The sequence below is a fragment of the Garra rufa genome, chromosome 7, assembly GCF_049309525.1.
Source record: "Garra rufa chromosome 7, GarRuf1.0, whole genome shotgun sequence".
Lineage (NCBI taxonomy): Eukaryota > Metazoa > Chordata > Actinopteri > Cypriniformes > Cyprinidae > Garra > Garra rufa.
The window spans coordinates 5,112,564-5,138,619 of record NC_133367.1 but is presented as its reverse complement, the minus strand read 5'-3'; the positions used below and the strand labels follow the sequence as shown (position 1 = coordinate 5,138,619).

General features: G+C 34.9%; 1 protein-coding gene and 1 pseudogene across 1 annotated transcript in view; both read left to right on the top strand.

Annotated features, from left to right (window-relative positions):
- Nucleotides 1–1,640: 1,640 nt before the first annotated feature.
- On the top strand, nt 1,641–7,354 carry LOC141337860 (uncharacterized; annotated as a pseudogene).
- A 5,003-nt stretch (nt 7,355–12,357) lies between these two features.
- LOC141338679 (NACHT, LRR and PYD domains-containing protein 12-like) overlaps nt 12,358–26,056 on the top strand; it is a 26,207-nt gene continuing 12,508 nt past the window's right edge. The window contains exons 1-6 of the mRNA XM_073844284.1: nt 12,358–12,442; nt 12,575–12,770; nt 12,857–14,687; nt 15,937–16,107; nt 22,624–22,797; nt 23,511–23,681. Of these exons, the coding sequence (XP_073700385.1) occupies nt 12,590–12,770; nt 12,857–14,687; nt 15,937–16,107; nt 22,624–22,797; nt 23,511–23,681 (2,528 nt within the window). The 5' untranslated portion in view covers nt 12,358–12,442; nt 12,575–12,589. The remainder of the gene's footprint in view (nt 12,443–12,574; nt 12,771–12,856; nt 14,688–15,936; nt 16,108–22,623; nt 22,798–23,510; nt 23,682–26,056) is intronic.

Sequence of the window (26,056 nt, the reverse complement as noted above, 5' to 3'; positions counted from 1 at the left end):
CAATATATTTTCTAAATCTTACCATTTTAGATAACTGCATTGTTTGTGAAATAAACAGAGAGATTTGGCTCTAGTTGCCCTGTTCTTCTGGGAGATGTGCTGTTTCTGTTTATCAGCCTCTAAAACACCAAAACTTAGCCTCAATGTGTCGGTGCACGTTTGCTATTTTTAATTGTAAAGCCATGTGAAAAAAGGCTTTTTATATTTTTCCACAAGATTTACGAGTTTTTTTTCTCTTCTTTTTAATTTGTGGATTTAATTTATTTTTATTTTTTTGCTGATCCTAATGGCTTTCTTAATAAGTGTTTATAGTTGAGGCTCATCAGATATTATCAGATATTATCATTAACGCTGAAAGTCCTCTTTCATGTTAATAGATCCTGTTTTCACCTCATTCGTTATGCTGATGACTTCAGATCTGTAAATTGCCACATTAACCTCTTTTTATTGCTGTCAGCAGACTTAAGCAAATGAGACAATCAAATGACATTAAAATATATAGATAACAGCATTTATTTACTGAATCTGTGATAAACTGTTAAAACTAAAACATACAAAAACAAATTGTTCAATTAAACTTCATTGACAGCTTGTTTGTACCTTGCAAAATTGTAAAATCATGTTTCTATGTTTATTATTTCTTTTACAATTTTCTTTTTTTACAATGTTTATATTTAGTAATTGTATGGGGGTTTCCCTATATTTATTGTTTGTGCTGCATATAAATTAATAAGAGGTCATATAAATGTTTAAATCTAAATGTGTGAATGAAAATAAAAAGAGATATAAGTTGTGAATTAGTATTAAAGCTTTGTGGTTAAATAAGTTATTTCACTAGATGGATAGATGGGTGAACATTAATATTTAAAACGTGTGAAATATTAAACAAATAGTTTGTAATAACTGATTTATCTTTAATTTTGGCAGATCTGCTCCTCCTTCAGTGAAGCTCCTCCCACTGCAGTTCATCAATAAATGCTGGAATATTCCCATCAGTCTACAAGTGAAGACCAGCATCAAAGCATCAGGACAAAGTGAAATCTGCAGAGACAGAGTTTATTGAAGGACAGTGAGAACATGAGAGATCCTGAACCCTGCAGAATGAAACACACTGAAGAACAAACAGGTTGGTGTTTTTTATTCTTGATCCTTCATCAGTGAGGCTGAAGATCTATTAAAACTATCAGATTTAGTAGAAAAATACTTTAATAGTTTAAAAAAATGATGGAGAAAAAGTCCAATAAATAATATGGGGGGACTTTCTATCTTCAGAGTAAAAATGTTTCTTTTATTATTATTGTTGTTGTTCTTGTGAAAATTGGGGAAATAGTATTGATAATATTGGCCAGTTAATTCAATTAAAATAGTTATTAGTTACATAATAAGCTTTTAGTACAGTATGTTAATGCTAATATTATGTTTTTTATGTAATATTTTAATGGTGGAGTTGATCAAGCATTGGATAATTCTCACTACATAAACTTTGGATGTGACTATATCTTTTAATGTAGATCATTGTACCTTATTTTGTAAAAATGTGTCAACATGATCATCATTTGGTGTAGCCATTGTCTGCTTTCACTTCACACGATTTATTTATATTGTAACCTTTTTTAACTTTAATTTCAGATCTAATGGAGGAGAAACAACTTCATGTCAAAACTGGAGAAAAAACTCGCCCACAGACTGAAAGTATTTCTTTACTGAAAAGAAGAGACAAGAAAGGTTTCACCTGCACTCAGTGTGGAAAGAGTTTGATGAGCAAGAAGGGTCTCAACATTCACATGAGGATCCACACTGGAGAGAAACCCTTCACATGTGATCAGTGCGGGAAGAGTTTCACACAAGGAGGAACCCTTAAATCACACATGAACATCCACACTGGAGAGAAACTGCATGAATGTGATAAATGTGGCAAAACCTTTGTGTGGGCTTCAAACCTGAAGGAGCACCTGAAAGTTCATTCAGAGGAGAAACCACATTCTTGTTCTTTATGTGGAAAGACTTTTTCACATCTGCAGACTTTAAAAGTTCATCAGAAGAGACATGCAGGTGTGAAAGATCACATGTGCTTTGAGTGTGAGAAGACTTTTGTTACAGCTGAACAACTGAAATCCCACCAGAGGATCCACACTGGAGAGAAACCTTACAAGTGTTCACACTGCGACAAGAGATTCAATCACTCAGGACACCTGAAAAGACATGAGAGGATCCACACTGGAGAGAAACCGTATCACTGCACTGAATGTGGGAAGAGTTTCAGTCGTTCATCACATTTATCTAGGCATATAAGAAATGTACACCATAAGTAGATCATAGATCCAGCACTTTCTAAGTCTGATGTTTCAACCTCGCCAAACATGACATAATATGACACTGAGTAATAAAATATGTCCTAAACTGCCAGAGTGAGTGATAGGACAAAGAAACACCATCTCAAGTTTTTATAGAGAATAAATTTCATCTTCAGGAGCAGCAGTTTCATCTGAGATTGAAATCAACTCAAAGAATTTTTTTTTTTTTTTTTTACAGTTTTGCTTTATCATTTATATATTTATATTATAATTGATCACAAGTTTGTTAGTCAAAGACTTCCACTTTTACTTTACGTTTGCTTCAAGTATCAAACTTGTGTTTTTCATTTTTGTTGTCTGTTGAATTTTCTTTCAGCTCGAATGAATAATTTCATACTTTTACTTACCTCTAAATGCATCTAAAATTAAATGTTAAATGTTTTTCCAAAATTAAATGTTCTAAATGCTTAATAAACCATTTTTTTATTGAAAATAAACAAATTTACAAATCTAACAGGCTTTAAATTAACCAAAATATAAATTTCAAAATAAACAATTGCAAGTACAGAAGGCAGACATAACTGTAAAGTATATACATAGTAGTAACCAAATTTGAGTTACAAAATCAAGATAAAAGAATATTACAATAAAATAAATAATTAAAATAAATAAATTATATAATAAAAAAAAACATTTACACTACTTTGCAAAGGGGTTATAAAAAATTATAAATCACTAAACTCAGAGAAGAAATTAGCTAGTGTAATAATAGCCTTATTGCTTGAAAGGGTACACAGAGATGAAGTGATAATTCTAAGATCGTTTATGAAATGAAGGAAAAAAGGGGCAGTTTTCAGAAACCTGCATTTGTGAATAAAAATTTTTACCACAACAAAGAAGGTTGTTAACCAGAAAGTGTTGTGTACAATCTTTTTTAAGCACTCCAAACTTAATTTGTTTATAATTTAGAAGGTTAATCTGGATATGGACACAGGACATTCTGTTTTCTAAATGAGACCAAAATTGACAAGAATTTTCTTCAATATTAAATATTGACCTAAGGAATTCTTTTGATGGATATATATCATTTATTAATTTAAATTGAAGTTCTTTTACTTTCGGGAAAATTGGAAAAGAGAGGTAAATTATTCTTATCTAGTATTTTATTTAGATAATTCTTCCTCCAAATGCGCTCTAGCTTTACTCAAATTTTTGCTGAAATGTATAGAAAATTCCCGAAATTTGTGTTTTAAGTACTCCCATTTACTTGTAAATGAAATGTGTTCTTCATCTAATTTTGCTCTATTTATCATTGATCTAATTTGCGAACAAAACTCACTATGCTTTAACAAATTAGAGTAAAATTTCCAGTAACCCTTGTTTCGCGATTCTCTTTTATTCGAGCAGAAAGATAAAGAAATACAGCAATGATCGGTTAAGGGTGCTGAGGAAATTGAGATGTCTTTGACAAATTCAGTTAAACCAGGGGAAGTTAACCAATAATCAATCCTAGATTTGTAAATCCCATTTGGTTTGAACCAAGAGAATTGCCTTAGATTTGGATTCCCAGCCCTCCAAACATCCATCACATTATTATCTGTACAGAAGTTTAGAAAATGAAGGTTCGGGTGCGAATCACTAATTTTAGGTGGGCAACGATCTAATGTCTCACCAATAACCATATTGAAATCTCCTCCCATAATAACATTGTCAGTTGGGTACAGAAGTTTCAATTCAAATAAAAGTTTAGAGATTTCAGCTAATAATTTGTTGTTAAGCTAAATACTGTTGTAGCCATACACATTAAATAGAATAAACAAAACATCATCAATGTTTAAGACAACTGAAATCCAATGACCGTTCGAGTCAATCTTTGACTTTAGTATTTGCCAGGGAGGTTATTAAATAAAATAGCAACCCCTGCTGACTGTGTAGAGGCATGGCTGAAAACTACTTTGTCACCCCATTGGCTTGTCCAGAATTTAACATCATCAGGCTTAGAATGCGTTTCTTGTAATAATACACAGTGTGCACCTTTGTCAAAAGAAAAGCCTTTTTTCTATTTTGTAAAAACAGAGTTACGGACAGGGGCGGCTGGCTCATGGTGGGCGATAGTGCATCGCCCTCCTTGAGCCACACAAAAAAAAAAGAGGTGAAAACGAGTCTTATTTTGCTGGTCCTAGTCTGCATATTACTGTACAAACAACAGCCTGAATGTCACTTTCCAACCTAAAACCCCGCCCCCTTGGGGCGATCTCAGTCAGATTGAAAATCGCCCCAGCCGGTCTCATAGAGTTCTATTGTGAGATTTGTTTTTTCAAATTTTGAACCCTACAATGCATTTCAATGGGCACCGGGAGGGCTCGCCCCAACGTGATTTCGTAGTACGCACTGATGCGTGCTCGAAGATGTACAGCACGCACGCGTAGCGACTAGCGAGATGTCTGAATGCATTGGCCATGCTTTCAATAGAGAGGGAACTTGTCAGGAACATGCCTGATTTTAATGAGAGGGTAATTGATCACTTTGCCTGCTTAAAAGAGAGGCGAGCAAATTTTCAATACAAGTGATGTGTGTTATTAAATGGTGCACTGTTTATGTCATCACGGTCGTAGCCAGCTATGAGGTCACCGGTCATTTTTTATATTCCAAAATAAAATGTCAAGCTCTTTGAATGATTATTTAGCAAACCACCTCATATCACAAGTGTTTGCAATTCATGTTGCTGCGAGAAGCTAGCGCTGTGAACGGGGCTTGAGAACGCGTTGAGTGAGAGCGCGGGTGCAGCAGCCTCCGTTTGTTGCCAGATCCACCTATTATACATGTTTTTTTAACTCGTTTGGCCAATTTAGTGTGACACTTTGGGACGTTTATAAAGTGGAAAGTTGAACGTTAGTTTTATGTCAGTGTCATTATTCTAACTTTATTTTTATAACTTGTTATAAAATAAAAATTCCCTCAGCTAAAAAAAAAAACGAACTTTCCATGTAAAACATTATACTGAATAAAAAATCTTTCACAATCATCTACATGTCTGTCTATTTTGAAGTTTAGGCTATATGTAGTGCATTTGTGGGTGTTATTATAGCACAATTCTTAACACCTTACTTCGGACCTCGCTAATTTTCAAACCCTGTTAACGGCCTTGTATGTTATATGTTGTATTCTTCAAATGTTGAATTTTAAATAGTTGTATTGATTGCATATTGGCAGCCAAGTTTATACTGAATATGTTTGAAAAGATTTGATTAATTACAGTTTTAATATGAGAAATAAAAAGTCTTTAATTGTAAAGCAGTATTGTTTTTTTTTTTAATCTTAGAGGGCAAACTAGTTGATGACAATGTGTCTCTTGATGGCCATGGTGGAAATGTTTCAGTGTATTTGAGACCATTGCGATAAATTTAATATAGCTATTCAAAATACTGTACAGTTTGTACAATTCATGCCTGATGTTGCCATCTAGGAACAGGGAAACCAAATCAAACAATGTAATGTAATGCTGTAAAGTTGGCTATCTGAATTTTATCATAATTTTACCCATTAAAGCGGTTATCTTTACCATCATCGGAACAGTTTCCATCCCCCCCCCCCCCAGAGATATTTGTCAGGAGCCGCCACTGTTTACGGAGACCCCTTGCGTTTAAAGAAATAAATGATAAAGATGTCTTCACCGAGAACATCGACTTACTAAACTAAATAAAATAACGTATTGTAATAAATGATCAAATAAGTAAAGTAAAAATGTCTATAGAACACGTGAACAACGTCTGCCCTAAACAGAGCACTGTAACGAAATCCCGCTCAACAGCAAAACATGACAGAACATCCCACTTACATCTCTCCGTCAAGGAAAAATTATGCAACTCGATCTCCCTTGGATAAGTCCTCAGTGAACTTTATCCCCTTGGCTTTACAGATGTCCAAAAATTTTACATACTGGCAGATCTGATCCTCCTTTAGTGAAGCTCCTCCCACAACAATTACATCTTCAGTGAAGCTCCTCTCACTGAAGTTCATCAATAAATGCTGGAATATTCCCATCAGCTCACAAGTGAAGACCAGCATCAAAGCATCAGGAAGAACTGAAATCTGCAGAGAGAGAGTTTATTGAAGGACAGTGAGAACATGAGAGATCCTGAACCCTGCAGAATGAAACACACTGAAGAACAAACAGGTTGGTGATTATTCTTGATCCTTCATCAATGAGACTAAATATCTATTAAATCTATCAGACTTAGTAGAAAAACACTTTAAGAGTTTTAAAATTAAGGGAGAAAAGTCCAAAAAAATAATATGGGGGACTTTCTATCTTTCTAATTATTTATTTTTATTTTTTATTGTTCTTTTGAAAAAAAAAAATTACATTATATAAGAATGCTAATATTATGTTATAATATTTTAATTGTGGAGTTGATCAAGAATTGGATTTTTTATGTAGATCATTGTACCTTATTTTGTACAAATGTGTCAACATGATCATAATTTGGTGTAGCCATTGTCTGCTTTCACTTCACATGATTTATTTATATTGTAACCTTTTTAACTTCAATTTCAGGTCTAATGGAGGAGAAACAACTTCATGTCAAAACTGGAGAAAAAACTTCCTTACAGACTGAAAGTATTTCTTTACTGAAAAGAAGAGACAAGAAAGGTTTCACCTGCACTCAGTGTGGAAAGAGTTTGATGAGCAAGAAGAGTCTTGATGTTCACATGAGGATCCACACTGGAGAGAAACCCTTCACATGTGGTCAGTGCAGGAAGAGTTTCACACAATCATCAAACCTTAAGACACACATGAACATCCACACTGGAGAGAAACTGCATGAATGTGATCAATGTGGGCTTCAAGCCTGAAGGATCACCTGAAAGTTCATACAAAGGAGAAACCACATTCACGTTCTGTATGTGGAAAGAGTTTTTCACATCTGCAGACTTTAAAAGTTCATCAGAAGATACACACTGGTGTGAGAGATTATATGTGCTTTGAGTGTGAGAAGACTTTTACTAGAGTTGCTTCAAGTATCAAACTTGTGTTCTTCATTTTTGTTGTATGTTGAATTTTCTTACAGCTCAAGTGAATAATTTCATACTTTTACTTACATCTTAAAGCATCTAAAATGAAATGTTAAATGTTTTTCCATAAAGCTTTTAAATGCTTAATAAACAATTTCCACTGCACACCTGACTCTCTGTCTGCATCAGTAACTAATTTACCAATCATAGTGAAATTTTTACAGCGATTATCAAAACTGAATTTAAGAAATTAATCTCAGCTGAAGTCAGAAAGTTATGACAAAAGTCATGGAATAGTGTAACAAAGGGAAGGCATCTTCACCAGATACAGGAACGTGTGTAGGAGAGGAGAGAATGGGATGGGGTAGTAGAAAGAAATATGTTATTATTACAAGAATGAGAATAGGACATGCAGCGTTAAACTACAATTTACACAAAATAGGGAAACATGAAAATGGCAGTTGTGACAAACGTGGGATTCCAGAAACAGTAAAACACATTCTTACAGAATTTGATGCTTATGAAAGAGAAAGAAACCAATTTAGTCAAAAATTAGGATTGATGGGGTATGATATAATATCACTAAAAACAAATGAAATCAGGAATTAATGGGGAATTCTTTAGCTATCTAAAAAAGACAGGACATATAAGAATTTAATTTTTTTTAAGTAATTTATAAGGATTTTATTATTTATTTATTTTTCTCTCTCTCTTTTTTCTTCCTACCAAATCTGTTCACTCCACACTCCAGATCAGTAGGTGGCGGATATGCACCTCTTTCGTTGGTTTGCCAAAAACACCAGAAGAAGAAGAAGAAGAAGAAGAAGAAGAAGAAGAAGAAGAAGAAGGAGGATGTGTTTACTAGCGATCACAAATCGAAAGTGTTTCAAATATTTCTGGGTTTTGTTTGTGCTGCTCAAGACCGTCTGTACTACTGCAAGTAAGTTTAAATGCTACCACAATTACAGTTATTTGGGGGAATGATTAAGGGATTTTAAATCCTGTAAGCGTTTTTCAGTTACAATGTTAAATTATAATTTACAAGCCTTCTTTGTTGTGCAAGTAAGCAGCCAGAAATATTTGTCCACCCTCCGTTGTTTAGTGATCATGGTAAAACTTTTTTTTTAAATTATTATTATTGCAGTTTCTCGAACAAAGAAGACAACAGGGCAACAACACAAATTACAACAAAACAAATACAATCATAAACAAATAAGAACAAATATTAACAAACTATTTAAAGAATAGATTTTTTAAGTTTCCATATAATACAATGAGCAAATTTACAATATACCAAACTTTACAGTCAAAAGTATACTTATATAAAAAATAATTTTCCTTGAGTTGCAATTCAACATTAGTACTTGAACAACAACAAAAACAAATCACACCAAAATAATTGAGTATAAATACAATCATAAAATAAATGTACAATACTCTTTACAGAAAACACACTTCAAGTCAATGTCTTTACAAAACTTCACAATGACCTGTTTTACAGGATAAATACGATGAACAATCTTGAATGATACCCCTTTAATTTTATCAGTGATACTAAAACATCTGGACATCTTAAAAAATTGTGATCTCCAAAAACTGATTGCTAAAGAAACACTGGAAATTTGGCAAATCTTTTTTTTATTATTATTTATATAAATACCTTCTAATTTAAGACTGAAATCTAAATGTGGTTTTGTATCTAATATAATTTCTTAATAATTTCCTAAGTTCTGAGGGAATGGCATTAATTACCATCACTTACTCCTTAACAGGTATATGAATTTTTTTTTTTTTTCTAAAAACTCTGAATAGGTAAGCACGTGACCATTACTATTTAAATGTCGTGAAACCAACAAACCAATGTCTAAACCAATTAACTAAATTTGTGTAACAATTGGTGTGCAATATATTTATTGTTTCAAATTAAACACTTGCGAGGGAGAAAATTGTGTTCGTATATATAATCATTCATGATAACAATGGCTGTTTGTGAAAATTGGAAAGTCTTTTTGGGAAGCTTGCTAATAATACATTTTCAATTAAGAAGAATTTCAATACCACCTACTCTTTCAAAAATAATATAAGGTATATAATACAATAACTTATCTTTTGAACGAATATAATTTTGTATTCGCTTAATTTTAAAGATAGTGTTAGATATTTCAACATCAAGTACATTTATCCCACCTTGGTTAAGTGGATTACAAAGTATTTTTTTATTCAAATATTGGTTTATTTTTTACAAATAAAATTATATATACATTTATTTGTCTCATTAATGATACGTTTTGGAGTGTCTATAACCATTTTGGTGTAAACTAGTCTAGATAAGCCTCTCCCATTCAAAATTTCTTTCGTATGTTATTAATTAAAGGGGTATAATTAAGATTTATTCTTTGTTTTTGGTTTTACATATCTTAATTCCTAAATACTTAGAATTCGATGGGTCTTTTTCTAACCACTTTCTCCTTGACCTTATAAATGCACGCTTGGCTTTATATTCATAAATTTGTTATAATTCCAATTGTAAATTTTATATTTCAAAATTTGCTCCCTTTAAGACTTTCTTGTAACATCTCTTTATCACACTTTTAACCTTATTCTTAAACTGAACATCTTTAAGAAGTGAATAGTTAAATTTTTAGTTGTTGAAATTAGATGCTCAAGATCTTTTATTATCAAGGCTGATAACTATATGGATCATTTTATGATCACTAATGATTGAAGGCACTATGTCTGTCTCCTGAATTTGACTTCCTTGAAGGAGAAGTCCGGTGTGGTATTGACCTATACTAAAACCTGATAAGTTCCTTCCTGCTCGTCACTCGACTTATCGTGACTAAATTCAAGTTGGTGGCGACCGGCATTTTTCTTGCAGGTAATGTCTGTATAAATCTTCTTGTAAATAAACTACCAGTGCTTTTTCTGAGTTCTCAATGTCTCGTTTTAAATGTCAGGGCCCTTGGAAGTTTACCAATGAAGTGTGGAGCTACTGTGTGCCTCGTAAATGGCGTAAAACAGTGATTTATTTAAATGGCTACTCCGATGCCCTATTCACCCTCATTGACAACCTGTTGATAGCAACTAACTAACTAACTAACCCCAGATTTCGGACTGCAGGACACAAACCGAGATGAGATATGCAAGGTACGTTCACACTCAGTATCATGATTCAATACACTTTAGGTCAATATCACACCGGACTTCTCCTTTAACATCATGCATCTCTTTGAAGATAAATTCAGTGGCTTATTTTAAAAAGTTTATGCGTTCTCTGTTTTGTTGGATCTCATGGTGTAGGGTGTCAGGATTCTGATTCATTTTCTACATCCAATATTTGCACAATGTTATTCTGTATCTCAGAAAGCCTTGGCTCCGATTTACTTTTCTTGGGATGTGGGTTGCATGGCTCGAACCCATGACTGGAGTTAGCTCTGGACTGTTGTGAGCGTACGAATGTGTCTCTATGACTTCCTTTTTTTGATTATCAGCAAGGTCAGCAGAACGATCTCTTCCAAAACCAACGTTTCCTTTGTCGGAATTTCTCACTATTTTCTTTTCTGCCATTACATCATCCAACGCAAGGAGAAGAGTTTCCAACTATCACTGAACTATATCAAATAAAAAAGAACTGATGAAGTTGAAAAACATAAATAGTGTGTATATAAAACTGCTTTTTCTTGTAGCACAGTGTTTAATCTCTGCATCATAATAAATTTTGAAGCATATTTTTTCTTTTCATATTGCTTGTTTGTTAACTTTACATACGTAATTTGTTTTTCATATTTTTCCATCATTGTTTTCCCCTCTGAACTATCGTGATATTCATCTCAGTGTCACAATGTCATGTCTAGGTCATAATGAGCATCTGATCATCTTCTGCGCCGCAAACATCTCAGCATTGAGCTGTTCAGCTGCAGTATGTCAGAGGAGCAAGGAAAGGAGTCTCCCTCTGAGATGAATCTCTCACAGAAACAGAGGTGAAACGGAGTCTATATCAAGTTGTGTTAGCTTTAAAAATTATCCCAGCATTACTCATCATAATTGCATTTTTTTTACTAGTATGCATTAAAATACAGAGCTCTTTTAATTCAGTTATTACTTGTAGGAAAAGATGCAAAACAGATTTGCGATTACATCCATTTCCCATTCCAAATCCTGCCTGTGGTGCTATGCTTCACAATGAAAGCACTAGAATTAATAACATTTTCATTGTGTCAGTATGGCCATAAAAGTGAAATGACAGCTCGTCTGTTTTGTTTTAGAAAAAAAATATAAATTCACTACATTAGTTTACATTAATTCCTATTTTCTCGTGAAGATGTGAACAGGTATAATATGGGTGTACTATAACAAGATTTTAGAGACACTTGTATATTATGGTGAAGTAGATATTGTGAAGGCTGTGGAATCAATGTTTCGCTTCACTTGAAGCTCTTGAAATAAAACGTAAGTATCTCTTGCTGTATTTTTTCCCCTCTCTCTGTTCTCTGTGTCATTAGTGTAAGATCAGGCTCACATGTGTTCAGCTCTGTGTCTGTGAAGAGTGACAGGTCAAAAGATATAGGACCACATTTCAGTGAGAAAAAAACATCATCTACCCAAAGGTAATACTGGTGCTGCTTATTGTTGGTCACACATTGACTGTTAGAAAATATTTAAGTGAGTAGTTTTAATGAGATTTTATTGTTCAAAACTTAATCATGGTATACATTTTATTTAAATAACTAATTATCACAAGGATGATCTACAAACAGCCAATAGGAGCAGGCAAATAAAGGCAAAAGATATTTTGAATAATTATTTTCAAAATAATTGTAATTTATATATATATATATATATATATATATATATATATATATATATATATATATATACATTTATATATATATACATTTTTACAAAAATATCGAAAATACCTAAATAGACCATACACCTTAACAGCATGATCTTAAGCAGCCACTTCATTTTCCCCTTTGTTTAAAAAAAAAAGTTTTGCAAATGATTTCTGCCTGAAAATGCAGTTTATTATTTTATTTGCTAACAGGCTTCAATATGACACAGTAGATTCAGATTTCCAAACTCACAAGAAAAACAAAAATTTCACAGATGATCTCCTAGGGATCTTCCAGGTAAGAAAACTCATTTTTATAAAAAACATTTTATTCACAAAAAAAAAAACAAATAGGATCAATTGTTTTGACCAAATATAGATGAAGATTGTTTTATTGTTGTCATTGTTTTTTATCTTGCATTGTTTGTAGGATATCGAAAAAAAAATGATCATGTTTCTAAAGAATGAATTGGAAAAGTTTAAGAAAATATTACAAAAAGAGAACTTGCAGTACTTTGTGAAGGACTTTAATGAGAACAGATGCAGTGTCAAAGAAGCAGCTCTTGATCTCACACTCTACTTCCTGAGAGAGATGAAGCAAGATGAAGCTGCTGATACTCTAGAAGGTAAGAGACTCATGGCCATCTGTCATATTGTCATTTTTATATGTAGGAGAGAAACTAATATTACAAATATCTGTATTTGTGTTTAGATGAGCTAATATTCATTCATCAGCTAAAATCAAACCTAAAGAAGAAGTATCAATGTGTTTTTGAAGGAATTGCAAAGCAAGGTGACTCTACACTTCTGAATAACATCTACACAGATCTCTATATCACTCAGGGTTGTAGTGAACAGGTCAATACTGAACATGAGGTAAGACAGATTGAAGTTGCTTCTAGACGTCATGAACCTCAAGAGATACAGGTTGAATGCAAACATTTGTTTGAAGCACCTGAACAAGAAAAGCAGGTCAGAACTGTACTGACTAAAGGAGTTGCTGGCATCGGAAAATCAGTCTCTGTGCAAAAGTTTGTTCTGGATTGGGCTGAAGGACAAGAAAATCAAGATATCAGCTTCATATTTCCTCTTCCATTTAGGGAGATGAACTTAAAGGAAGAAGTAAAACTAAGTTTGATGGACCTTATAACCCAGTTTTTTCCAGAGACAAAAGGACTAAACCTTACAAGAAGTAATCAATATAAAGTCCTGTTCATCCTTGATGGATTGGATGAATGTCGACTTCCTGTAAACTTTAAGGATAATGAGACGTTGCATGATGTATTTTCACCTGTCTCTCTGGATGTTCTCCTGACAAACCTCATCAAGGGAAATCTGCTTCCTTCTGCTCTCATCTGGATCACCACCAGACCAGCAGCTGCCAGTAAGATTCCTCCTGACTGTATCGACCGGCTGACAGAGATACGAGGATTCAATGATGCACAAAAGGATGAGTACTTCAGAAAAAGATTCACAGATGAGGATCTGGCCAGAGAAATCATCAGTCATGTTAAACAATCAAAGAGTCTCTTTATCATGTGCCACATCCCAGTCTTCTGCTGGATTTCAGCCACTGTCCTCCAGAACATTTTGGAGGAGAAAAGAAATAATGATCTGAAATACAATCAGGCTGATGATGCCTCCAAAACACTGCTGGAGTCAAATACTGAAGACACTCCTAAGACTCTGACACAAATGTACACACACTTTCTCCGCTTTCAGATCCAGCAGAGCAGACGAAAGTATGATGGAGAATATACAGCAGATGTTTCCTGGGATAAAGATGCCATCTTTTCACTGGGGAAACTGGCATTTCATCAGCTGGAAAGAAACAATGTGATCTTCTATGACACAGATCTAGAAGCCTGTGGTATTGACGTCTATAAGGCATCAGTGTATTCAGGCATGTGTACCCAGATCTTTATGGAGGAAAAAGGGATCACTGTTGGCACCATGTACTGCTTTGTTCACTTGAGCATTCAAGAGTTCATTGCAGCTCTTTATGCACATCTGTTTCTGATCACAAAGAAAGAAAATATATTTATTCATGAGTCTTCAGGAAAGGAAAACAAAAATGAAAATGTGATTGATTTGCTCAAGACTGCAGTGGACAAGGCACTCAAGAGTGACAATGGACATCTGGACCTTTTCCTTCGCTTCCTTCTCGGCCTGTCACTCCAGTCCAATCGCAGACTCTTACGAGGTCTGTTGATGCAAGAATACGACAATGACCAGAGCCAAAAGGAAATTGTTCAGTACATCAAGCAGAAATTTGAAGCTGATCTGTCTCCAGAGAGTTCCATCAATCTGTTCTACTGTCTGAATGAACTGAACGACCAAACTCTGGTGAAAGACATTCAGACCCACCTTAGCAAAGGAAGTCTCTCATCTGCTGATCTTTCACCTGCCCAGTGGTCTGCTTTGGCCTTTGTGTTGCTGACATCAGAGGAGGAGTTGGAGGAGTTTGAGCTTCAGAAATTCAAGAAATCAGACGAGTGTCTCATTAGATTATTGGCAGTCATCAAAACCTCTAAAAGAGCACTGTAAGTCATTTTCTTGCTTTCATCTGAAAAATACATTCATCTCAGAGTTCCCATGTATCCTGGGAAACCTATAAAATAAAGACAAAGTTCAGCCCATGAAAAATGAGATAAAATGTTAAATGTCCCGGAAAATCTTGTTTTTCTGGGAGATTAAGCCTGAACGATATGGCCATTTTAATTGTAGCAACCTGATATTTATAGAGTAAAATTTAATAATTCTAATTGTTAAAGTTTTATTAAAAAAAACACTTTTTGTCTTCCCTAGTAGTGTACATTTAAATCATGATAACCACAGTTAAATGCACTAACATAGCACCTTAATACCAGGGTGAAATTGAACTTTTCTGGGTATCTGTATGAAAAACAGTCCTCTAATTACATTTAGTATAAATGGACAAAAGTCCAGACCTTCTGATTCAGTGTGCACAGTGTTTGTCAGCCCTGTTTCATCCAGCTTTAAACTAGTTTAAATTACGAGTAATTTCTGTTCTTCCCTGAGTTCAAGCACTTCACATTGGATCTCGAAGCATTGTTTAGTGGTAGTGTGACACTTATCAGCGAGTAAATGCATCTACTCTAATGAGATTTTGCTCTGCTGCTGTTTGACCTTTGAGCCGAGCAGAAAAACAGTCCATGAGGTGTAGTTCAAATGAGTTTCAGTGTTTCATTCTGCTTTTGGTGTATAAACATTATATCAAACATTCAAATCTTATTATTTTATAAAAATGTATCAATTCATGTCTTTATCATATATCTCTCATCATATATCTTTATCTCAATAATTACGTTACCATTATCATTACTGTTTCAACGCCCAGCAACATTTTCTTGTGTTTTTCCTTTAGATGAGAATGAAGAGTTTTGTTCTCCTTTAACCAGTTATTGTTAGTAGCAAAATGTGCTATGTTCATTCATGCTGAGGTTTGCAGTGACTGTCAACAGATAATCAGCTACCTAGTGTTTTTTTTTAATTATCATTTTTTAGTGGCTGCTTTCAAATGCTCCTGTGCCTATTTTTTATTTATTTTTGTGAGCACTCTATAGAGAGTATCATGTTTTTACATTGAGTTGTTACAGCATTGAGCGTTGTAGCCAGTGTTGAGCACATGATCACAATGGCAAAGGTGTTGATCAAGAATATAAAGGTATATTTCATTGTAATTAAAGCTATAGGTGAAAAATGCATTTATTATTTGTGTTTAACCAATGTATTTAATCTAATAATTTTGTAACCGTATTTCCATTGTAGGCTAAATGATTGTGGCCTAACAGACAAAAGCTGTCACGCTTTGTCTGCAGTTCTTGGATCAGATACCAATCTGAAAGAGCTGAACATGAACAATAATAATCTGCAGGATTTAGGCGTAAAGTTGTTCTGCACTGGACTAAAGAATACAAAGTGTCATTTGGAGATACTGAGGTAAGTTATATTGAGACAAATATTAAAAGGAGTCCTATTATGCTTTTTCACTTAAATACCTCATGGTATAGAGGGTTGAAACACGTGGAGCCGCAGCTGCTATAAACACGAGTGATAAGTCAAAAGTGACGGTCATCCGCGGATGCAGAGAAGTAAGAGATTTATTCATCATACAGTGTAGATAGCTTCACTAGCCTTATGGTATCGGGCATGTAAATAATGAAATACATTAGCACAATAATGATAATATCATGTATCGGCGATCTCGTAGGCTGACGATAGGATCAACCCTGCTGTAGACTTCCTGCTTTCAGACGAATGCAATCGGAATTATATTAAAAATAATCCTGGCACTCCCAAGCTTTAAAATGGCATAGACAAGTGTAAGAATCACTTTAATCTAGTTTGCTGCTTTGGGAAGGGGCATATACTGAACGCCATGTAAGCTGATCACCAATTGCAACGCAGTGGGACTGCTAACCAATCACAACACATTTGGATTTTCTAAAGGTGGAACCCGGAACTAATCGAGCCGTTTGTTCCAGCCTGGGGAAAATGCCATTGTAATGTAAATTATGTGAAAAATTAAAGATCTCAGCCACTCTAGTCAATTCTTATGTTTATACCAGCTGCCTGTGGCAAATTTCTGAGCGCAAATCGTAATGTTTATGCTTCCTTTTTTTAAAGGCTTAATCATGTTGTGCTATTTATTCTGGAGTGTAATATACCTTTAATTAACATGCACAATTATGGACACTTTATCATGAAAATATTATGAGTAACCTTTTAGTCAAATACTAAGAGAACACTATTTTTTATGAGTGAAGTAACTATTAAGGGAATACAATATGTATTTGGATCTAGAAATTTAATCGATGTAAATAGGTCCAGCTTCTACCTCATTGCTAGAAAAAATTACTGTACCAAATACTAAAACTTTCACATACACGCATACAGGTCCAAAATCTATGTTATAATGTTTCAGCTTCCTTTTTAAAGACTTCGTCATATGGTATGACCCCATATATGATATCGTGCCTTTTGGTTTTATGATACATAAATCAGTAAAATGTTGCTGAATTTAGTGAATTGTATCCCATCACATTAATAGCTGCTTTATATGTATCAGATTTAATCTAATGTATTCAGCCTTTAGCCATTTAAATGTTTTTAAGATACTGAAAAAAGCACAAATGTCATGTCAAAACTTCCTTAATACATCCTATTGTTGGCGATGCATAGAGATGCGTATCGGTTCGGCCTCAATTATGGAGATGCTCAACATACATAAACAGTCATGTGAAAAATTCATGTGAATTTCATGGTTTTCTGTAAAAAATCTGGTCCTTGGCAGGTCTTAAAATTTGGAAATTAAATCCACAGATAAACATCTTCACATGACATATCACATAGTGACAATATTTATTTAAGAACAATACAGTCAAGAGGGAAAGGCCATGTGTGAAAAGTTAGGACACCCTATGAGTCAATTGCTTATAGATCCACTTTTAGCAGCAATAGCTTGAAGCATTCATTTTCTGTCAGGGCAAACAGTTTGCATTGAAAGTATGGCTCAGTTATGGGCAAAACTCCCTGCCCATCCATGCAGCATAACATAGATATTTCCAATGAGCCTATATTGAATTTACAACATTAAGTGCACTGGTATTCCTGTTATTATGGGGACATTCCAAAGTTCTCTTTTTTGTTTGTCTCCTTATTCAGTTGTCAGTTTTGCTTTCCAATTAAGTTTTAGTTTATTTGTATGTGGAAAAAAGTAAAATTCACTTTAGGGATTTATGTTGTTCAGGTAATTTCTAGAATAACTGATTAATCAGCTGAATTTGACATTTTTATTCTGGTTCTAGACTTTCAAACTGCAGTATCACTGAAGAAGGTTATACAGCTCTGTCTTCAGCTCTGAGATCAAACCCTTCACACCTGATAGAGCTGGATCTAACAGGAAATGATCCTGGACAATCAGGAGTGAAGGAGCTCAGTGATTTACTACAGGATCCAAACTGTCAACTCAAGACACTGAGGTGAGATCTGAAGAAATAATACAAAATAAATAAATATCGTGCAGGCTTAATTTACTTTAGCTATGTAATAATCTGGACAGTTTATTGCATCAACATGATCAGATGCTGTTGGTTCTGTTGTACTGATGATGATTATTCATGCTGTGCTATTATTCTGGAGTGTGATATACCTTTAATTAACATGCACAAAAAAAACTTCTCATGAAAATATTATAAGTAGCCTTTTAGTCAAATACTAAAAGGACACAATTTTTTAATGAGTTTTATGATTTTTTTATAACAGATATTTGGATCTAGAAATGTCATCAATGTAAATCTGGGTGTATTCAATTAAAGTTTCAAGGTAGTTTGAAGTTTCAGGTTCAAAATCTATGTTATAATGTTTATGATTCCTTTTTAAAGACTTCATCACATGGTATTACCCCATATATGATATCATGTAAAAGCTTATCATTTTCCTGTTGCATGACCCAGTTTTGGCCCAATTTTAGCTGTCAGACAGATGCCCTCACATTTGACTTGAGAATACTTTGATGTACAGAGGAGTTCATGGCCAACTCAATGACTGTGAGGTGCCCAGGTGGCCCTCTAGCTACAAAACAAGCCCATAATCGTCAGTCCTCCTTCAGCATGCTTGTCTTTTTTTTTTTTTTTTTTTGAGGTGTTTGTGCTGATATGCTCTTTAGGTTTTCACCAAACTTGGCCCTGTGCATTATGGTCAAACATCTCCACTTCAGTCTTGTCTGTTCAAAGGACATTTTTCTAGAAGGCTTGTTTTGTTCAGATGCAACTTTGCAAACCTAAACTGTGCTGCCTAAATTATTAGTTTTTTTTAGATAGAAGAGGCTTTCTTTTGCCAAGCCTTCTAAACATGCCATTTTTGTCGCATGTATTTTTCAAATGGTTTTGTCATGAACTTGATCATTTAACATGTTAACTGAGGCCTTACATTTCAATTTGACAAAGAAAAAAAGCACCTGGGGCCTCATGTACAAATACTTGCGTTGAATTATTACTAAAACATTGCGTACGGACAAAGCTGTAAATGTGCGTACGCAGTAAAAAAATCAGATGCATGAAACACTGCGTACGCGGAATTCCACGCATAATCTCTTTGTACATCCGAATGACGTGAAATTGAGCGCACATGCACGAGCGCAAAACCCCTCCCTGCCTCCTCCCCCGTATTAATATGGTAATGACTCTACTTTGGCAAAACCAAAACGAAAAAGCAAGCAAGAGAAACTTATCAGAATGTGATCTGAAGGTGCTCCTACCGGAGGTAGACCGGAGAAAAACTGTTATTTGCAAGTTTGTAAAAAAAATAAATAAAAAAAATAGAGTGGGAGAGTTTAGTTGACGCGGTTAACGCAGTGGGGTCTGAACATCGCACTGTGAACGAATTAAAAAAGAAATGGTCTGATGTAAAGGTGCAGGTAAGAGGAGAACAGCGGCGACTTACGTTTCAGCACATCAGTCAGAGTCATAGAGTGGAAGCAGATGAACGTCTTTGACTTGTAACGGTAAAATTGTTGTTTGAATAAGTGCAACGTTGTCTTAAAGTAGGCCTATGTCTATAAAGGTTCATATAATGCATCACCACACGGTGTGATGTTGATATAATGTGATTTAGTTTGACACAAAGCAACCGAGTGATCCTTGTCAGCTAGGTAAAATATATTATAAGAAATTTCTATTTTGATTGTATGGCTATCTGCTGAATTTGCTGATGCTTGTAAATTACATGATGTAATTTATTAACATTTCATCATATTAAGGCTCAATCCCAATTCTACCCCTTAGCCCTACACTTAGCCCTACCCCTCCGTTTGGCGCGTTCACGTGAAGGGGTAGGGGTGTCTCATTTCTCTTTTGGTTGGAGGGGTAGGGGTAAGGGGAAGGGCCAGATAGCCCTCCAAACGAAGATTTTTCAGGACCTCACTTCAAACGAAGGGCTAAGAGAAATTTCCAACATGGCTGCTCACTCGAGCAAGCAGACTCGTAAATATAAGTAATTTTTGCCTTTAATAAGGATTTTCATGACAATGTTTCATTATATTTATATTACCTTCAATCTTGTGTTTGTGTTTATGGTGTTGTTTTGTAAATAAACGTTTGCAAAAAAATCGCTAAAGTTTGCTAGCAGATAGCACTGATTGCACGATATTACAAAATATATTTTTATGTCATATACACTTGACTGCATGTTAGAAACATGAAAGACCAGCGGCACGGCAATTTCCACTTTTTAAATCCCCTCTGATGCGCATTATTCAGTAGTGTCCTGCATTCGCCAAAATCATGGCAGTCCACCGCATGTGAATAAATGTAAATATTCGCTCAAAACACCCAATAAAGGCAGTGATGATGCAGTCAGGACCGTGGAGCCGGTTTGCTTTGAAATGTCTTTAATGATTGCGCCTAATGCACCTGCGCCCGCTCACCGCACCAGTAATTTAAATCAGTACATAATAATAAAAACGATAACTTACAAATAAAAAGAAGCTGATTTTTACGATCAGAAATTTCTTAAACCAGTGAACCCCTGTAAACATTTTAGTCCAAGGATCCAGAAAACGAATGCGTTCAAATAGAAAGTTCAAAACGAAATTCACAAATGAAGCATATATACTTCTCCAGGCACCACTACACTGATTAGCAATTTGCCGCGCATGTGATAATGCGTTGTTTGTTTTGCTTACGGCCACATGTGAATGAACGGTGTGTACACCGTACATTTGTATTTTTTGCAACATGACAACATTTTGACATCTTGGAATGAGTGATAAACATCTGCGCATGTCCTCTGACGTAACATTAGGAACTAGTGACAACGTATGATGACGTATCACAGTATTGTAGTGGTGTCCCATTTCTTAGGGGAAATATTTTAGCCCTTCCCCTTTACACTTTGTTTCAAGGGACAAGGGGAAGGGGCGAGGGGTAGGCGGAGGGGTAGAAAATAGAATTGGGATTGGGCCTATATAGCCTATATAGCCATTGAGAGGGACATCCCAGTGGATCACAGTGTTGTTTTAATTAGTTTACATAAGGTGCCACCGGAATTTCAGCTGCCCAATTGCCCGCTCTACAACTGACCGAGTGCGAGAATGGGCATCATTGTATCTGCGCTCTTGGTCAGTTTGTGGGTTGTTGAGGGGGCTTAACAGCCACGTCTTTAAAGGATAACCGTGGTCTCCTGATAAGCAGGTAAATAATTACGCTCAATAAAATAAAGTAAAACTTAGCTGTTTCCGATTCACGTATCCAAATTGGTCTTCAGATGGCTCCTTTATAGCAATGTGCGTGCAGTCGATCGCTTGCGCTTACATTAGGAAAACCGGTGATCGCTGATAATTGCGCTTTGTTTGGCTGGTCAACTGCATGGTATGGAAATCTTATATACCTGCTAGACATGCGGATGATCCCGTCCCATACAGCTGGCATTGCACGGCTCAAAGACGACTGGCTTAACCCCGAGCAATCTGCCAGTTCCCTTTGGAAAGAACCATTTGCCAGGAAACCAAGCGTTATCAGCACCTGTAAGGGAACGGGTAATGTGTGGCTCCTCGCTGTCTCCAAATTTGGACCCAACTCAGCAAAGAGCTCCAAGAGGATAGTCATCATCGTGGGCCAGAAAATCATCCCATAAATTAATAGCAATGTTTTTCACATGTGTTGGTGCGATACTTTGTAGTGTGCAATTTAACATAATTGCCTCTAGAAGTCGCCAGCGGAAATAAAAAAAACACACGCACAAGTAGTGCCACAGGCTGACTGCCTCCATGCCACGCCGCATTGAAGCAGTCATTTCTGCAAAAGGATTCCAAGTATTGAATGCATAACTGAACATAATTATTTGAAGGTTGACTTTTTTAAAATTAAAAACACTTTTCTTTTATTAGTCGGATGAAATATGCTAATTGTTTTAGATTTTCTTTTTTTTTTTTTTGGAATTTTGGGTTTTCATGAGCTGTATGCCAAAATCATCAATATTAATACAATAAAAAGGCTTGAACTACTTCAGTTGTGTGTAATGAATCTAAAATATATGAAAGTCTAATGTTTATCAGTACATTACAGAAAATAATGAACTTTATCACAAAAAATTATTTATATGCTAATTTTTTGAGAAGGACCTGTATATACTGTATGTTGGACAGATAAAACTATTTCTGTCAGGGCACACAGTTTGCATTGTAAGTATGGTGTTGTGACATAGATATTTCCAATGAGCCTATATTGAATTTAAAACATCAATTTAACTGGTATTCATATCATTATGGGGACATTCTAAATTAATCTTTTTTTTAGTTTGTCCCCATATTCAGTTGTCAGTTTTGCTTTGCAATTAAGTTTTAGTTTATTTGTACGTGGAATAAAATGAAATCCACTTTAGGGATTTATATTGTTCCAGTAATCTCTAGAATAATTGATTAATCAGTTACATGTGGCATTTTCATTCTGGTTCTAGACTCTCAAACTGCAGTATCACTGAAGAAGGTTATAAAGCTCTGGCTTCAGCTCTGAGATCAAACCCTTCACACCTGATAGAGCTGGATCTCACAGGAAATGATCCTGGACAATCAGGAGTGAAGGAGCTCAATGATTTACTACAGGATCCAAACTGTCAACTCAAGACAGTGAGGTGAGATGTGAAGAAATGATACAAATTAAATAAATATTGTGCCGGCTTAATTTATTTTAAGCTATGCAATAACCTGGAGAATTTATTGCATCAAAATTATCAGATGCTGTTGGTTCCGTTGTAATGATTATGTTGTGCTATTATTCTGGAGTGTGAAATACCTTTAACATAACAAATCGTTTTTTTATGAACACTTCTAATGAAAATATTGTATGTAACCTTTTAGCCAAATACTAAAAGAACACACTGCAGTTTAATTTCCATCAAGCTCAGATTCACTTTATCACTGTATCTCTACAGCAGGTCTGTGAGATTCCAGATGATCACAAACATTTTCAGTTTCTCAAGCCAGATTTCTCTGTGCGGACATTTCTCACTCCTCCTGCATAAAAGTAAAAAAAAAAATCTTTAAAAAAGGCTTTAAATTTTACTCTCTGTATTCATATTGATAATCATGATTTAGTGAGATTTTGCTTTTCTGCTCTATGGGATGTTTCTTTGCTTTATGACTGGCTGTCACAGTAGAACTGAACAGAACTGTGACTATTAGACTTTGTTTTCAAGCATTTATGTATTCATTTGTGTATTTAATGTTTTACAATAACTAGCGCTCATTTTTAGAATAATATTTTTTCTTTTTATCTTATCAGTCATTTTTGTAATGCAATCGGCCATTAGTTTAGAACTAAATTAAGTTCTCTTCTCTTCTGCAGGTTTGTGGGTCCTGCTGCAGATGAAGCCTGTCAGTATGTGACTGGAATTGTGGGTAAAAACCCGTTACTCCTGAGAGAGCTGGATCTGAGTAAACATGAACTAGGAGACACACGAGTGAATCAGATCTCTGCTCTGCTGGAGGATAAACACTGTCAACTCAACACACTGAAGTGAGTATTGTTTGTCTATTTTAAATGTTACATTACTTTTAATAGTAATGTTACAATGGTTGATGATATTTCCTCATTTGTTTTTCAGAGCATTTTTTTTTTTTTCAGAAACAGGCACTATAATGTGAATTATTAAAATTAAACGGGCATTTAAAAAGTGATATTAAGCTTTAAACTAGAGATGAGCCAATTCAGCACTCAAATCTGGTATCAGCTCCGATACTGCCATTATTTGCTGGTTCAGGTCAGACAGGACTGATCCAAATCCAGTATTATGTGTACTGTCCTGTGTTACTGTTTAACCTCAGGAAAGGCATAAAAGCATTATAAAGCACAATAAAAGTTTATAAAGTACTATAGCTTAATATGAGGTACAGATGAATATTTAGGTCCTTTCATTAAAGTTCATGTTAACTCTTTTCTCTGCTGCGGCTGTCAGTCATTCTCTGTTTAAAACAAACCCTGGTTGCATTTGGTTACGACAGTCAGATCGGTAAAAATCTCTCCAAGATCATTCAGTGTTCCCATTAATATACTTGATTTGTAGATAAATGTCTATGATTTTGCATAAAAGTGCTTTATCTTGCTGGAGTGTTTTGTTTTTCTAAATCATTACTAATCATTTTCTACCCTGGTGTCTGTTAGAACAAAAAACAGGCATAGAAAGACTATTCATTGTTTTTAATGCAGACAGTAACTGAAATGTAAAACTATTAGAAGAAAAGGCTCAATAAACTGTAGTACAAATATAATACATTAATATATTTTTCATAAAGCAATAAAAATAACAAATAAAAAATACAAATAGCAATGTGTAACTTTACCAGATTTAGTGCTACACTTTTAATTGTTCCCTAGTAATTGTTTTATCACTAAATGTTTGTATTCATTAATTATGTTGGCTTGGAGAGCCAACATACTGTTATGCTATTTAAACTTATTATTATTATAGTTATTATTCTTATGACCTAAGAAAATTTCTGACAGCTACTCCTCCGAGGCCTTTGAAGCCACAAGGCCCAAACTTGGCAGAGACCTGGGCCCTTGTCCCGAAAGATATGCTATATCTATTTGGACTGATCAGATGTACAGTTGATTTATTATTAATTTTTGAATATGACAAATTTCCCAATGAATTACATGGGCTGAGAAAAAATGCGCCCTCTAACAGTAATACCTCTCGACTGAAGAGGCGGGATTCAAACCTCTTACTTACAGTCACTCTGAAAACGGTGGAAATAGAAATAAATACCGCCTTAAAAATGTAAATATTACAGCGATGTAACTCTAAATACCCATTAGAACATATCAACAGCTAAATTCAGTGGTTTGTGAGTATTTCTTGTAAAAGAAAAGCTCGCACCCGTCAGCGCTTATACAAGCCGTCGGCATGTACTCTCTCTGTATGTGCTCATAAACAACATAATTTGCACGAATTAGAACGCCTTTAAAATTAATATATTTCAGCGATTTATTTGTAAATACCCATTAGAACACATCAACAAATCAGCCTTTTGTGATCTGTTTTATTTCAAAGTTAAAGCACTGTCTTCAGCAAATGTGTTATACAGGCGAGCTTTCACGGATCGGAGCTAACTTAAGCCCGGCTCACACTACAGGAGTTTTAAAATCCTAACCGATTATGAAATCTGGTTGCAGCGCACACATAAGGAGAATCTTCGCAGATTATTTTACCTGAAATCTTAAACATGCACGCACTATAAGATTTGAAAATCCTGGCGCATCACACACTACAAGATATTATTAGGATTATCATGCCTCCTGATCTCACACAGCCAATCTCCATTTCAGCAACTAATGTTTACATAGGTTAACTTGTGCACTCACCTGGTATGTTCAAAACTAGGGCTGTGATGGTCTCAATGGCCCCAGAAAAAGTAATTGCCATGAATGTGTCGGGGCAAAAATTAAGGAGATATTTGAATTAATAATAATAAGTCCGTGTTGCAAAGATGAAGTTGACTATCTTGACTCGCCATCTGCTCACTTTTAAAGCCTAAATGCATCTTTATGAATTAGGCCTATAGCTTATGAAAGAGTTTTGTTTTCGATTTTAATTATTTCGTTTTATAGTAGTGAAGTAATAATTTAAAGCGTATATTATTGAGAAGCGCTCCTTTTTAACACCAGACATCAGAAAGCGTATCCTGTTTGTTTTCTTCAAAAGCACGTTTTGTTAACGCTGTGTACACACGAACTAAGGTAGACCCTTTACAATTCTGGATGATATATTACTCTGACCGCTTTATGAGCAAAAATGAAGTTTCACATTGCACCGGCGAATGCATGTCCTATAGGCGCGTTCCAGCTTTCAATCTCCGCAAACGATTGGGTATGTGCCTATTAGCACACAT